The sequence below is a fragment of the Daucus carota genome, chromosome 1 (genome assembly GCF_001625215.2).
Source record: "Daucus carota subsp. sativus chromosome 1, DH1 v3.0, whole genome shotgun sequence".
In the NCBI taxonomy this organism is placed as follows: Eukaryota; Viridiplantae; Streptophyta; class Magnoliopsida; order Apiales; family Apiaceae; genus Daucus; species Daucus carota.
In genome coordinates, this window is record NC_030381.2 from 54045899 (window position 1) to 54061580 (window position 15682).

Genomic DNA, 15682 nt, shown 5'->3' on the forward strand with positions numbered 1-15682 from the left:
ATAATTTTTTACACTGCGTAACACATATTTTAAGGTGAATATAAATTAGAGTTCAATAAAAAAAATTCATATCTTTATTTGAAAAAAAGAAATTAAAAACAAGATATTAACTATAGCATGTCAAGCCTAAGTTAACAACCTTGTGGGAATGAGTAATTTTGAAATACTCCCTCCGTCCCATTGGATTGTTAACATCACTTTTTGGCACGCTTTTTAAGGCCTCAATAAAATATAGTTCCATGATGTTTTTTTTATAAAAAATATTCTGAATAAAAGTTTGATGTCTAAACTTTTATTCAGAAAAAAAATAAATTTAAAAAATATTATATTGCTATATTTTATAAGAGCCTCAAAATGCGTGCAAACAGTGTACGTTAACAATCCCACGGGACTGAGTGAGTAACATTTTGTGATTTAATTTCAATATAATATCAAAGTAATATTTTTATTATAATTTTAGATCGGAAATATAAGTGCTTATTCCAGTTTATAACCTTTATTTCAGACCGAAACTTTACGTTTCAAAAAAAAAAAGACCGAAACTATCTATATACTCCATTAAACAAGTTGCGACTCTGACTCACCCCGAGAATTAATCAGAAATCGTAACTAATTTGTTTATCCGTAAATTCAGGATTTATGTAAGATTTTGTTGTATAAAAGGATTAAATGGGAGGATTTAGAACACAGTTGCAGTAGTTATCAAAGTCCATATTTAGTAAACCCTAGCTTTCTAATTTGGTCCTGAAATGGCACTTCCACTAATTGATGAAATACTCTGTCGCCTTCCTGTTAAGCATCTTCTTTGTTGTCGATGCGTGTCGAAAGATTGGTGTTCACTTATCGATAGCGCTGCGTTTATCAAGAAACATCATGCCAATGCTATTGAATGTAACCCTGAGGGTGATGGAGTAATTATCAATGATATTGAGTGGAACCCTACTGATGGTGATGGTGAAGTTGTTACTCGAGGTCAGTATTGTTTGACCGATCTCGAGTCGTTGTATGGTGATGAGGATGAGGATGTTGTGGAAATTGATGAGCCGCTTAAGGCGGTTTTGTGGAATGCGGGGTTTGTAGGGGCGGCGAATTGCTTAGCTTGCTTTTGCAAGAATGGTGTTAAGGAGTTTGTGGTAGTGAATCCAGCAACTAGGAAGTTTAGGAAGGTGCCTAGCATGGTGGGTGAGATTGGGGAGTGGTTTGAGGCGGCTCTGGTTACCCGATTCGGGTTTGGTTATGATCATGTCAATGATGATTACAAGATTGTGAGGGTTGCGCAGTTTACACAGGATAATCCGAATTCGTTTCATGGCATAGTGGTTGCGGTCTACAGCTTGAGATCTGATAATTGGACGGAGATTCAGAATGTTCCTAGTAATGTTTGTCTTGTAACTCAATTGGGCTTGTTTACGAGTGGAGCTTTGTATTGGTTGGGGAATAAGGTTTCACATGGTTTGTATCATAGGATTATTGTTAGTTTTGATCTCGGGATTGGACAATATATGGAGATCCCATTCCCTGTGCTACCATTTCTTGTTCCCAATGAGTGTTTTTCTGTTGTTCCTACTAGAGGATCCCTTTGCATCTTTAATAAGCATGCGGAATCTGGTATGGATGTGTGGTTGAAAAATAATTCTGGGGAGGAAAGTCCTTGGTACAAAGCATTTTCTGTAGAGCAATGTGCGCTTGGATCTTTTGAGTATATTAAACTTGTTGCTTTTTCCAAGGATGGCAAGGAGGTATTATTGAACGTGGGTAACACAGACTGTCGAAGCACCACAAAACTTGTGTGGTATGAACCTGAAAGGAAGGTAGTGAAAAATGTTAGGATTCGTGGTATTCCAAGCAGGTTTGGTTCAAAACTATACAGAGAGAGTCTCTTGCAACTGACCAAGAATGAGGGTCTCGTACAACTGACTGAGAATGAGGGTCTCCTACAACTGACTGTGAATGAGCAGCTGCAGAAGCCATCAGAAGACAAGAAAGAAGAGAAACAACAAAAGAAAAGGTAAAATATGTTCTGCCATTTGTGTGGACTGTAGTTGTGTGATTCTTTGGCAGTCATTGTGTTGTTATATTTTGGTGCAACTTAGTGATTTTGAAATCACATTAGCTTGAACATCAATCGTCTGTGCTCATCATATTTTAGTTGACTAGTAGGTATTTTGAAAAATATATTTGATAAGCACTATAAACAAACACAAGCATGTATAAATATGAATTTGTAACATAGGTTCAGTGTTTCACCTGCGTATGCTGGATCATTATTGCGGCCAAGACTTTTTCCTCTTGTAGTTTCTTGGCCACATACTTACGTTTTCTCCTTACTTAAAGGTTTCTTGCTTAGTTTTTCATGTTTTATAGTTCATTGTGGAGGCTTATATAGTTCATTTTAATCCCTTTCTGGCTAGATGATCTCTGACCCTTTATGTTCTTTCCTGGAGCATAGGACTGTTCTTCTAATTTTTGCAAAGATATTTTTGTTATACTAGAGTTTTATGCTTGGTAATATGATGTACATTTACGTGGTGTGTTGTATTTTCAAAGATCACATGTATTATTGGTTACAGAACTTGATAAATTAGGGCAAGAGAAGTTTTCTGACATCTGATTTATAAATTTTACTTGCGTACATGTGCTGGAATTACAGCTATTATATTGATAGAGAAATCAAATCTGGACTTGTCCTAGGAGCATCTATCATTAACTGATACATGAATAATATAGAAGACCCATGATTGCATATTATTTAATATGATTCCTGCACTTGATTTATCTACCACAAGAAAATTCTGGATTCTTTGTTCATAAGAAATACAAATATCTTTAATATCCTCTCTCAATTTGGGATCATAGTTAATCTCTGAAATATGTGAATGTCGCGCTTGAGATGAATATGTCTGCAACTGGATCATTTGTACCGACAAAATTCAAGTGAATTTATCTTCTTGTACCGAGTCCCGAGTGAAATGATAATGAAGTTTAATGCTTAGTCCGACTGTGAAAGACTGGGTTTTATGTCATTGTTAGGGCTAAATTGTCACCGTAAATGATAGTTGGATCATTCTGAATTTGCTCTGAATCGAAAAATTCATTTCAGCCAGACCACTTCACATGATGCTGCTAAAACATATATATCTTATGCCAATGATAGGGACATTTTGTTTCTGTTCTGTTTTTTGCATGAGCAAGAGATAGCATTTGTTCCCATCAAGAACACATATCCAGATGTATTTTTGCTATCAGATAAAGAACATCTCCAATAAATATCTGTGTATCCTATTAGCCTATGATCCTCATTTTTTTTTGTGAGGTCTATGATCTTCATTTTGAGTGCACTTGGACCATTATTCTTTGTTCCCTTACGATAACACAAAATTTGTATGGCTGATCAATACCATGGCTCAATTTTATTTCTTTTTGCACTTCTTGGGTGTCATTTCTCCTAGTTTTGAAAATGTTCGATTTCTTGCTTAGTTTTTCATATTTTGTATTTCATCGTGGATGAATGTTGGAACTTGGAAGTCCTTTTTAATCTTTTACAAGCTATATGGTCTCTCACTTCATGCATTCCTGTCCTGGAGCATCAGGCAGTTCAAGTTTTCCCAAAAATATGTTGTTACTTCTAAGGTTTACACGATATTCATTTGTTTGATTCGTTTTATTGCTATATCAATCAATGTCTATGTTCACTGTTATTTTACAATGATCATTTGTTTTTACTGAGGTATAGAAGTTGTTAACAGCTTTTCTTTAATTTTTAAAATTTCACTTAAGGTATAGAAGTAGTTTATGGCTTCAGTTATTAAGTCCCTCTTTTTGATGCACGAGAGTATTAATACTTAAAGATTGCTTTATTTTAGTCCGTGTAGAATATACTGAAAATTTAACTTCATCAACTTCTTGCGAGCGGTGTCATGTATCATAGTCTAGAACTACCACACTAATGAGGCAAATGAGCAAGTGCTGCTGTTCAGGCACATTACACTTTTTTTTTTTTTTTGCTAATTGATTACACACGCACACGTGGGGAGTCGAACTCCCGACCTCCCGCAAGGGGGTACAAGAGCACTACCACCACACCAACACCTTGTTGGCCAGGCACATTACACTTGTAAGAGAGAGAGAATGAATTTGTTTAATTAAGCTAGCTCTCATGCTTTGATAAAAGGCATAGGTAAATTGGAGCTGCATAAGCACAGATTAACAGTTGTGCAGAAGCTTCAGGGCATTACTATTAAGTATCATTAGATAGCTGTTAATGGATACTTAATTCTCGGCCTAATATTCTTTACTGATGTTTTTTCTAAATGTTGACCATATCTTCTGTAGGGATACCTGGTTCACGGAAAGATGGAGAAGTTGGATAATGAGGTAGATTCTTCTGTAGTCTAAAGTTCGCGCCAGGAAGTTTTATGGCTATTATTGTTTTTATTGTCGTTTAGTGGTGTAAAGTTTGGGTCTTTGGTTCTTCCATGGCAACAGTTTTCATTAAGTATTCACTATTCCCTCATTAAGTATACCATTCCACTGGGAATAGAACTTCAGTGGGAAGATTTTGTTTAGTTTATGCGTCTTTGTATATATACTCCTCCATTATATAGATGGGATGCGTGAATTTGTTATGAGATACTAGTCGTCGTCTCAGGTTTGTGGTGAATTTGTGACGAGATACTAGTGGTCGTCCCATATTATAGGTGCTCATTTGTACATGTAAGCTTGATTGTTCTAAAAAGAGAGTACTACCTAGTACCTATAGTTAATTATACGAGGGTTTGACTTTTTACACGTATCTTAGCGGGTTTGATCATATATTTAAAATCAGTATTTTTAAAATTTTCTTTTCTGAATAAAAATATTTATGTTATATTTTTATTCAGAAAATAAAAATATTAATATTTGCTATGTGGTCAAAGCACCTAAAATTGTGTGTAAAAAGTCACATGCTCTGTATAATGGATTGTATAATGGATTAGAGGAAGTATGCGATAAAAAGCATGGTCCTAAGTTGGGACAGGTATTAAAATGATATATTAAAATTTTAAAAATTATTTTTTTCGAGAGAAATATTTAAAATTTGTTCCAGAATATTAGTTGTCAAAATTTAATTCACGTCATTTTCTAATATACATGAACATCTTTTTATTTTTTTTATTTTTGAAAGAATGAACATCTTTTTATTATAATATATACACCTTCAATAAATTTTCGATAACGATATTGAAAACTAATTGGGCTCTTCCTAAAATAAAAAAAGAAAAAAAGAAAAAACTAATTGGGCTCGTGTATATACAGTATCTATTATTGGTCTTGGGCTTGTGGTCGTGATTATGAATCGAACTTCACCGGGTTTATCGATCCGGCCCAACTAATCCAAACAAGGCCCTAAAACTAATCTATAAAATGCTCAAAACATTTTATTAATCAAAAGCTCAAGGGCTTGAAAATACAAATGGTAGACACCGAAGAAATTTTACAAGAGCTTCTGACCGTTGAGGCCGAGCTTCAAGACGTTCAAGGTACTTAAACACACACACACGCACAGTTTCAATATATATATATAATATAATTTTAATTTTTTAAATTATATTATTTAATTTGATTATCTGTCTCACTGTCATTGTGTTCGTCTAGAATCAATTGATTAGTAGATAGTGATTTCTTGATTATCTCTTGAAAATACGAGTAGTGTCGGTTGTCGCGGTTTCAATAATCAATTGATTGTATAGTGTGAATATGTGATAGGTTATGGAGATGTGATTGTTGTTTTCTGGTAATTTTTCGCTTTAATGAGTGCTGTTGTGTAATGTGTATGTGTTTGTAAGTAGAAACAAGTTTTTGTTTAGTTTACGACGATTAACGTGTCTCAGTCGGTCAGGGGAAAATGTGCGTAGACGTTATTGTTAGTATACGGCTTGGAGAAGTTGTTTCCGTGAATTATGATTTTTTCCATAAATATGTGTGAATACTGAATACTTTGGAATATTATGAGAGTTTTTAAAATGATTTGAGAAGTAGCGAGTCAGTATAACACGAAAGACTGTGAACGGAGTAATGGAAGTATTTAAGCTTTGTTGAAATAATGCGTCTTATTGTATATTAGTATTTTGTTACTTTTGCAGACCAGATAAAGGTCTTTTTGGATCGGCAAGAGAAGTTGTATGATAGAAAGTCTGAACTGAAAGCGTTGCTTGAAAGCTGTGAAGTATCGGCATGCGAAATTAAGGATGCCGCAACTGGGACTTCAGAGAACTGGTCTGGGGAATTTGAATGGGATTCTCGAGCAAATGATGTTCGGTTGAATGTATTTGGGATAACTTCTTACCGTGCAAATCAGCGAGAGGTCCATTCTGTTTCAGTCTGTTTTCCTGCATTAACTTGTACTCAAGATGGACTAGTGTAATGTGCTAATTTATCTTCATAGTAAAACTTGTTATATTTAACAAATAAACCTTAGCAATATAATACCCGACAGTGATTCAGGTGAGAACATTTTGTATGTGTGAACAGGGAGAACAGTTCTGCACTTTTCAAAAAGTGCGGAACAACTGTTTTGCAAATATTTGTTATTTGTTTTGTTCAGCAGCAAAACAACAGGGTTCTCACTTCTCAGTGTTTTCACAGTAAAACGTGTTCTCCACTGAACGTGGCCCTATAATACCCTATAAATTGGATATCTTCATAGTAAAACTTGTTAATTGCTGGAACCAAACTGCATAAATGCTTATAGTTGGTACATACTAAAAGTAGTCTTAGTTAGAAATTACAATATGTTATGATATTTATGAATTCAGATGTGGCAATTTTACATGGCCAGATAATAAATGCAATCATGAGTGGAAGGGACGTTTTGGTAATCATGGCTGCTGGTGGCGGTAAGAGCCTTTGTTACCAACTTCCTGCTATCATGCGTGATGGAGTTGCTCTTATTGTCAGTCCTTTGCTTTCTCTTATTCAAGACCAGGTGCTTAAATACCCAATTCTCTTGTAATACGAATCAGTTATGTTATAAGTTTCTGACCGCAATGGGTAGTTCAGGTAATGGGTTTGGCTGCTTTAGGCATCCCAGCATACATGTTAACCTCAACAACCAGTAAAGACAATGAAAAATTTATATACAAGGCTCTTGAGAAGGGTGAAGGAGAGCTTAAAATACTGTATGTCACGCCAGAAAAGATTTCAAAGAGCAAGAGATTTATGTCAAAACTCGAAAAGTGTTACAATGCTGGCCGTCTCTCTCTGATTTCTATCGACGTGAGTTCATTACTTTGTCTTGTGCATTTTTTTTGCAATAATTTGATCAATTCTTAGGACAAACATCACTGTTGATACCTTAAAAGTCAACCATGCAAATATATTAGCATGGCTTTGGGTGTTAATATCCACAGGCTCATATTTTTAAAATGATGTATGGTTTGTGTTTGATATCTGGAATGGTCTGTCAAGGAGGCACACTGTTGTAGTCAGTGGGGACATGATTTTCGTCCAGATTACAAGAATCTTGGTATTTTGAAGACACAATTTCCTAGCATTCCTTTGATTGCTTTGACAGTAAGTGGAAACCTTCCCAGATTAGTGACTTTTATCTATTATGGATCATTATGTATGATGCTTCTGTTTGTTGATTGGTTACAGGCTACGGCAACGAAGAAAGTCCAACTAGATCTGATGGAGATGCTTCGCATACCAAAATGTGTGAAATTTGTTAGCACTGTGAATAGGCCAAATCTTTTCTATATGGTATGAGCCTTCAGCTTCTGTACATTCTTTTATTTCTGCTGATAATTTCATTTCTCAAACAAGGTCTTCTCCGGTAGGTACGAGAAAAGCCATCTGTTGGAAAAATGGTTATTGATGAAATTGCCGAGTTCATACAACATTCGTATTCAGACAATGAATCGGGGATAGTTTATTGCTTCTCTCGAAAAGAGTGTGAACAGGTAGGCAACTGTGTCATATTTAATAATGTCAAGATTTTTTAGTCCAATTCGAAGAATAGCTTTAAGAAACCATGTTTATAAGATACCTAAAACCACTAAAATGCCAGATATTGTAAAGACCAATGTCCTTCATATTTTTTTTCAAAATCTAGGTTGCAATGGAGCTACGTGGGAAAGGAATATCTGCTGATTATTATCATGCAGATATGGAAGCAAACTCTCGTGAGAAGGTTCATATGAGGTAAACTTTGTTAATTTGAGATGCTAGTACATGCCTCTTTCTCCATTATTTCATATATTTCTATGCTTTCTTATTAACTCTACTTCTTTTTGAATGTTTATAATGATTTCTGAAGATTCACATTGTAAACCAAAAACTCATCTCATTTGCCAACTGAAGTTGTCTTTTTTAGTACAATGAAGCTGCTGACTGTAATTTTATATTAGTCTATCATATTTTGGGCTTGCTGAGGTCTCTTATAAACTAAATTAATATAGGTGGAGCAGTGGCAAGTTGCAGGTGATTGTTGGTACGGTATGTATACTTGTATCGCTGTTCTTCGATTGAATTTATGCTTTCTCTTACCATGTCGAATGCTGAGACTAAAAACCTTCTTACAGGTAGCCTTTGGAATGGGAATTAACAAACCAGATGGTTAGTTTACAATTACTATTCTCTGTTTTCAAGAAAGATGTTGCTCTTGAAACTAATGATGTTTCTAATGTGATATTTTAAGCATTGAGCCATTAAACTGTTATTTCACTTTTGTATTGGTTGTTGGTGTTAATTCAAATGATGATTGACCACTGACCTTTACTCAGTCGAGCTAATCATCTTATTATCGTTTTCTATTTTTGGTGTTAATCTCTCTTTAAGTTTTACATTTTTGCTGTTTAATTAGAAAACAATATAGATCAGAGATGTACTAAACCACTCTACAGCCTGACCTCCAGCACAACCTTTTCTCCCGCAAAATTAAATTAAGAGTCACCACCCCACCTTTGCCATGTTTTTTCCCATTAACATGCCACAATGATTTATAGAAGAATTGGTAAATATGTCATCCTACATAATTATCATTACCATCTTAAGATAAACAACCCTTGTCGTTAGAAAGCCATGTTATCAACAATCTCAAGGGCTACATTCTAGTGTTTGATTATCCAAAACTGACTTTGATGCCTCTTATTAAAGCAGAAATAATATGTTAGGAATCATTTTTTAGTTTGCTGTTCTTACGTTATAAACATGTTTTATATTAGTCATGTTTATGATGATTCCTTTTAGTCAGGTTTGTCATCCATCACACGCTCAGCAAATCAATGGAGACATACTACCAGGTCTTTGTTGTGTTTCACTAAATATGCTTTTATCATAAATGGTTAAAATAGGTTTTTTTTATTTTCTTACTTGACTGGTTACAGGAAAGTGGCCGAGCCGGACGAGATGGGCTTCCTTCAGAATGTCTACTGTACTTTAGGCCAGCCGATGCTCAGAGGCAGGTAAAAATTTTATTTATTTATTTATTTGTCCGGGAGTCAGGTACAAATATGTTTGAAAAGTTATGGGATACATTCATTATATCCTATTATTATTTTGTAATATGTTTCTCACTCAGAGCTCGATGGTCTTCTATGAGAATTGTGGTTTGGAGAATCTTTATGGCATAGTTCGTTATTGTCAGGTGTGATTTATAATCTGATTTCTCACTTCATAGGAACCTTTTTTTCTTTATCAAATTTAAAGTATCTATTGTGCATAATGCCCTCTTAGCAGTTCTTATCTTTATGCACTCATGTAAAGTCCAAATTCTGTTCCAGTCAACATAACTTTCAGTACTTCTTTCATTGCAGAGTAAAACAGAATGCCGCCGAAGTGCTTTTTTCGGGCATTTTGCGGAGCCCTTGCAAGATTGTAATGGTATTCATCATTTTGTTGCATTTCATGGTCATCTGAATTTATATCCTTTAAAGTACACTGCTGCTCATGCAATAGTAAACTCACATTGTACTAATGTTGAATGTTTCAGAAATGTGCGACAACTGTTCCTTTTCAAACGAAGTCAAGGAAACAGATGTATCTGGTATGTTATGTGATCTCGTCGGAAGATAGTTTTTCGTTAATCATTTCTAAACATTTTTGCTTAAGCTTGTTATGGTAGTTACTCTTTGTGTACCTGCACTATATGCTCATTGCTTATGTTCTCGGAACCGGAAGATCTGCAGCTTTTGGCATTGAATCCAGATGCTGGCGTCTAATATTTGTATTGAAAATTTTGGCATTTATGCATGGGAATATATGATATTGGGAAACTGGTGGCTGACGGCAAGTAACCAAATTGTTGTTAATTAATGGTTCTGTGTTCAGTCGAAAAAATGATTCTTGTACCTGTATAGGGTAGTAGATAATCATTACTACCCTATTTTTTCAGTTGTATATAGTCAGAGGATATATAAAAGCCAAAAGATGATTTCTGGGAGTGTTTGATCTCCTATCATATATTAGGATATATATTTCATAATCATTTATAGTCTGTTAAAGTTTATTGAGGATAGTACCATATACTTTCTCAATTCTTTAGCTTTTGAAATATGCACATCTATCTTTCATCATGTTTTAATGTGGCCGTGCTTCTTTGGTACGAGACTACAAGCTACTTCCACAACATCTATTCACCTATTTGTCTTGTCCTATATATTTTTAAACTGAGAAACTATTATTTGAGAGTAATACGAAAAATGGTCAGTTACATAAATGTTCCATTAAGTAGAGCCACAGTATATGATGTTATTTTATTAAATCTTTTACGAAGCTGGTCATGCTCCCCAAAACATTGCTGATGATCATTCAAGTAGAATAGGAAAGCAAATTGAAAGTTTACTGACCAGTCTGCATATTATGCTGGAATATTTTCAGGCCATGCAAAAGTTATGGTATCCTTGCTACAAGATATTCAAGAAAATGACCAGAGAGTGACAATGTTACAACTAGTGGATAAGATGAAAGTTAAGAACAAGGGAGCAGGTAACTCCTTGGCTCTGGGTCATTATCTGTGGAAAAATATGGTTTCCAATTCCTGGTTATGGCATTCAATCTAGTTTGTACCCATGATTGTACTTCAATTTTTGTTCTAACTTGTTCGTGGTATCTGATATCATAATTGCCTCTGCCTTTACGACACAGATCCCGAGCTAAAGAAGGATGAATTAGAGCAACTCGTGGTTCAGCTTATACTAGATTGTGTATTGGTATGTAAACAGTTAACACTGTGAGTATTTAGACATCATTGTAATGATTAATTAGGTCAGCAGTGACTAAAATGTTTGATACTTAAGAGCACAACTCCTGGGTATCACAAATGGCTTATACATGGATCAAGTGGTTAAATGATTGAGACATCCTCAGTCTGTAATTTAATTTTAGCTCGAGAGATCAAGGCCTAGTGCTCAGATTTATTAAGTTTTGTAAGAAAATTCGCCCTTGTAACTTCATTTAAAGACTAAAACTTGTAATTCAAGGGATATTTGTTATGTTCCTTGAAGCTTCCTATTGTATGCCATCAGTTAATTGACTGCTATCAGCAAGCAAGATTAATTAAGTTTATCGGTTTAGAGTACTATCTACTATTGTATGTGTCTTTGTACTTGGACAAATTAAAGAGTATAAGGCCACAGAGGGAAACGACGAGACGCTACCAAATCCAGAAAATCTGTGAATCTTTTTGTAGGATGCATGTCTTTTTGATAAATTATGCCATATTCAACTTCTTGGGCATACTTGAGCATATTTATAACACTCTGCACCATTTGTTTTTCAATATAAAAAGATACGATACCTTTAATGTCTGGCTGCTTCCTTCATTTGTTGCAAAATCTTTAAATATTCTGTTTATAGTCTAAAGTTTTGAATTATGCAGAAAGAGGAATTTCAGCATACAGCTTATACTACAAATGCATATGTGACAGTAGGGCCACTTGCAAAACAAGTACTACAAGGTACATGTGTTTCCAGTATGATATATTATCAGTTCATTTATGCCTTAATATGGGTACCACAAGAAGAGCATTAGAAGGTATTACTGATTTACTGGTTTATTTTTTCTAAAGGTCGTTTTTCTTTCTTTTGAAAGATAGTTCGTTTACACTCAACTAACTAAAAGGTATAACATATGTTTTTCTGTGAAGCATGTGTGTGGGTGAGCGGATACTCAAATTTGGGAAAACTTTAAATACGGTTTTTTTTTTTTGTGGGGGGGGTGGGGGGGGGGGGGTGGGGGGGGGGGGGGGGGGGTTCCCTGTTGCACAGTTCTGTACCCTGGAGTCTGCGCCCTGCTACCCAGCTTTTCTGTTAATTATATTATATAACTAGGGTCATTTAGAAGCTATGTCTGCTAAATCTATTTATAAAAAAAAATGGTGTTGCTGCAACACTGTTATCCATTTTTTAATCTAATGTTTCACTTGGTTTGTGTGTGGTCTGTGGAACATGGACAGAAGAAATTTGGACCAGGTGGATGGCAGATATATGGTGTTTTTTTTCATAGTTAGGGATACAGTTGATTTTTTTAAGATAATGAGAAGCTGTAGCCTGTAATCACATTTATATTTTCTGATTTTTTCATGCAGGGAAGAAGATTGTTAAGATTGTAAGTAGGTTACAAAAGAATAGCAAGGAGCTGGTGAAAGCATCCAAGCGTAACAGGTCTTCAGAATTAGAACTTAAGCTTGACGAATTGCGGAAAGAACTATCTGCTGTTCAAGGAGGAATATTTCCTCATTCTGTATTATCTACTCCGCAGATCAGCAGACTGAGCTCTCAAAGACCTATAACTATGAAAGAGGTCACTGCCTTGATACCAACATCATTTTATGTTTATAATACACTACTTCTCATTCAATATCCTCTAATTGTGCTTAAATTTAATCAAGAAGCAACTCCTTGGAAATGCCATACTTTGTCATCACCTGCAAATGTAACTGGTGTTTGTATTATTGTATCAAATTATAAAGAATTAATATAAACGTCGTGACTTCACAGGAAATTTCACCATGGAAATTTTGTGAATTTGTTAAATGCACACTATTAGTTCTCAATTAATAGTAAGTAGGTTATGACACTTACCAATTTTCTGTACATATCAAACGTCTGGTGAAGTTTTTGAGTAGCTATACATACATGGGTTATTGCCTTGTTGGCTTGGATCAGCGAGTTAGTCAAAGGAGCATGGAGCATCTTTGACCCCGTTCAGGCACTCCTTGATTCTCTGATAGCAGCTTGATTTGAACCAACTTGCTGTACTTTTTTCTTTTTTTTTAATATTTTGATTCACCATAAAATGATCCTTGAAAGAGAATGCATAAATACCTAGTCATAAGAAGGCCGTCATTGTTATGTTATGCGGACAGCATAGATGGTATATTTCCATGTTTAAGCACTGGATTTTCTGTTAAAGATTTTGCATTCTCTATATTGCTTGTTACAAAAATGAAGCTGAAGTTTTGGTATATCTTCTGCAGTTGGAAAACATTATTGGAAAGCTAAAGACTGAAAAATACGGGAGTAAGATATTAGAAGAAATCAAGAGATACGAGTCTGAGAACCAGAAGCTGGATCAGTTTGCAGATTGTTCATTGAGCAAGGAGCATAGAAGGAACCATGCTAAGAAGCTAAAATCTGCCAAGAATCTCGTCGTCGTCAAAAGTAGTGAAGATGAGGGATGATAGGAATACCGGTTTCTGTGTATGGCACCTTTCTGTACCCTACCAATTAGTTGAAATGAAGTTTTATTTTCTCTGTTTCCACCTTATATGGCCCAGTACTATATATATATATATATTTTTGATCTCATTGATATAACTGGAGCCTGAAATCAGACTATAAAAGTCTGTTTGTATTTCATCTAATGATAGTTTGCTTTAGAGAATTACAAGCTGAAGAAGTAGTTCACAAAATCCATGTAGGCAACATCTCATCCTTATTAATTTAGATATCGAACATGAGGATTCCTCATGAAGTCTGTGTTTCAATTTCAATAATCCTTGCATCGTCAATTGTCACTGGTGGAGAATGTAGTCATCATCTTATCCTTATTAATTCAAATATCGAAAACTAGGATTTCCAATAAAGCCTATGTTTCATTTTTATAATCTTTGATTATTATTGTTATTTGTTTTCTATGAGTGTGTCGGCTGTGAATCCAAGGTGTCATCTTGTCTGTTGTCATTGGTGACGATAGTTGTCAACTTATTCTTATTAATTCAGATTTCGAACACGAGGATTCCTAAGATGAGGATATGCTTCGTTTGTACAATCTTTTGTTGATTATTATTTTATTATTTATTTTCGGTAGACAACAAGCATTAAATATGTTATAATAACAATTTCTTAAATGTCATTGATGGAGAAAAGTATTGTTTGCAAAAATAAAACTTCTCATTTGTCAAATGTCATTGACAGAGATCCAAATGTATTGTTTGTAAAAATAAATGTTCTCATTATTATGTGTCCACTTCAGTTTAATAAAAAATTTCAAATAATATCGTTTTTATTTATAATTTAATATTAACCTATATCCTTAAGCAAATGATTGCAAGCCATGATAAAAGTAACTTTTACGATCAATAAAGCATTTTGTATAATTAATGCTCGAGAAAACCATACTCTTGTTACTTGTGTTAAAAAGTTTGACATCCCATTTGAATCAAGATGAATGCACACTTATTGGAAGACATCCCATCTAACTCTCATTTATTCCCAAGGTTACCTCGATGAATACACACTTGTTCGAAGGCGTATCAAACAGTTTTTAAGCTTCCAACAACTCCTCATTCTGTGCATATTCAGAATATACGGTAAAAACTTTTTTTCACTGAGTTAATATATCAAATTTTAGAACTAATTAATACTAAGTTAAAATAGCACTAAAGTTCAAAAGTAAAATACCAACTAACCTGTCTTGGGGTTGAAGCGCATGACATCGCGTGCAACAAGATCATGGGGATCATTTTCAAAACTGAGAAAATGAACCTGTAGCCGTGGATAATGGTGGATCTCCTATGACTGTAGTGGAATATGTCGATAAGCCAACATTTTCCTCAAATCAAATCCAATGTCAAGCAACCACTAATGTTTATTACATTTTGGTTCCAAATTGTTTGAAAAGTAATGACAATTATTTAACAAACAACTCTCAAAACGATTTTCATTGCCTCAAAAGTAATGACAATTGTTTAACAAACAACCTCCAAACCGATTTTCATTGCATCAGTCCATAATATTATATCCACTCACATAATACATGTATTTATATTGACTCCTTGAAATATTACTTTTACCGTAACAAATTTCTAATTATAGGCAAAACAAAAACATACAAAGGACAAAATAATGATTGTTACACTAATTCCTAAATGAAAAAAGAGTATATAATAACTAGTCTTGCATTAGTGTTTTGAGTAAAAAAGAGTAATAGATTTTGAGAAAAAAAATATCAAGCTACTAGTATAATAGATTATGTTGTGCAACGATAAATAATTACACAGTCCGAATATTAAAATTTTATTTTTTGTGTTGATAAGTCAACATCTTCCTCAAATCAAATGTAATGTAGGTAATGACAATTTTTAACAAACAACCTTCTAAAATGAATTTTAATTGCATCATATTTGGGCAGAAGATTAAAAACAACAAACACTTTCATATCTCTCATTGGAATCAATATCCAGATCCAAGAAAATCAAAA

At 34.4% G+C, this 15682-nt stretch overlaps 2 protein-coding genes across 3 annotated transcripts; both read left to right on the forward strand.

The window, feature by feature from the left end:
* The first annotated feature begins 621 nt into the window (after window positions 1–621).
* LOC108208152 (F-box protein CPR1) lies at window positions 622–4632 on the forward strand. The gene is made up of 2 exons (XM_017378652.2): window positions 622–2008; window positions 4333–4632. Exons 1-2 carry the CDS (start codon window positions 750–752, stop codon window positions 4376–4378), a joined length of 1305 nt encoding a protein of 434 aa, XP_017234141.1. The 5' UTR covers window positions 622–749; the 3' UTR covers window positions 4379–4632.
* Window positions 4633–5406: 774 nt separating this feature from the next.
* On the forward strand, window positions 5407–13954 carry LOC108205341 (ATP-dependent DNA helicase Q-like 2). Of its 2 annotated transcripts, XM_017375267.2 has the most exons (20): window positions 5408–5519; window positions 6123–6343; window positions 6818–6964; window positions 7039–7254; window positions 7447–7551; window positions 7636–7740; window positions 7818–7940; window positions 8093–8181; window positions 8439–8475; window positions 8562–8595; window positions 9229–9281; window positions 9366–9443; window positions 9560–9625; window positions 9795–9861; window positions 9971–10024; window positions 10858–10965; window positions 11125–11189; window positions 11858–11936; window positions 12567–12781; window positions 13458–13954. In XM_017375267.2, exons 1-20 carry the CDS (start codon window positions 5453–5455, stop codon window positions 13659–13661), a joined length of 2133 nt encoding a protein of 710 aa, XP_017230756.1. In that variant the 5' UTR covers window positions 5408–5452; the 3' UTR covers window positions 13662–13954. The 2 variants fall into 2 exon arrangements, with proteins under 2 accessions (XP_063942177.1, XP_017230756.1); XM_064086107.1 differs by lacking the exons at window positions 12567–12781; window positions 13458–13954 and adding an exon at window positions 12435–12499 and having other exon boundaries at window positions 5407–5519.
* The last annotated feature ends 1728 nt before the right edge of the window (window positions 13955–15682 follow it).

What these genes read in the sequence shown, in the direction of transcription:
- LOC108208152 (XM_017378652.2), top strand. Translation starts at nt 750, where the DNA reads ATGGCACTTCCACTAATTGATGAAATACTCTGTCGCCTTCCTGTTAAG. An exon ending in GAGAAACAACAAAAGAAAAG is followed by an intron (nt 2,009 to 4,332) that starts GTAAAATATGTT and finishes TATCTTCTGTAG; the next exon opens with GGATACCTGGTTCACGGAAA.
- LOC108205341 (XM_017375267.2), top strand. Translation starts at nt 5,453, where the DNA reads ATGGTAGACACCGAAGAAATTTTACAAGAGCTTCTGACCGTTGAGGCC. An exon ending in CGAGCTTCAAGACGTTCAAG is followed by an intron (nt 5,520 to 6,122) that starts GTACTTAAACAC and finishes TTACTTTTGCAG; the next exon opens with ACCAGATAAAGGTCTTTTTG. An exon ending in GGGAATTAACAAACCAGATG is followed by an intron (nt 8,596 to 9,228) that starts GTTAGTTTACAA and finishes GATTCCTTTTAG; the next exon opens with TCAGGTTTGTCATCCATCAC.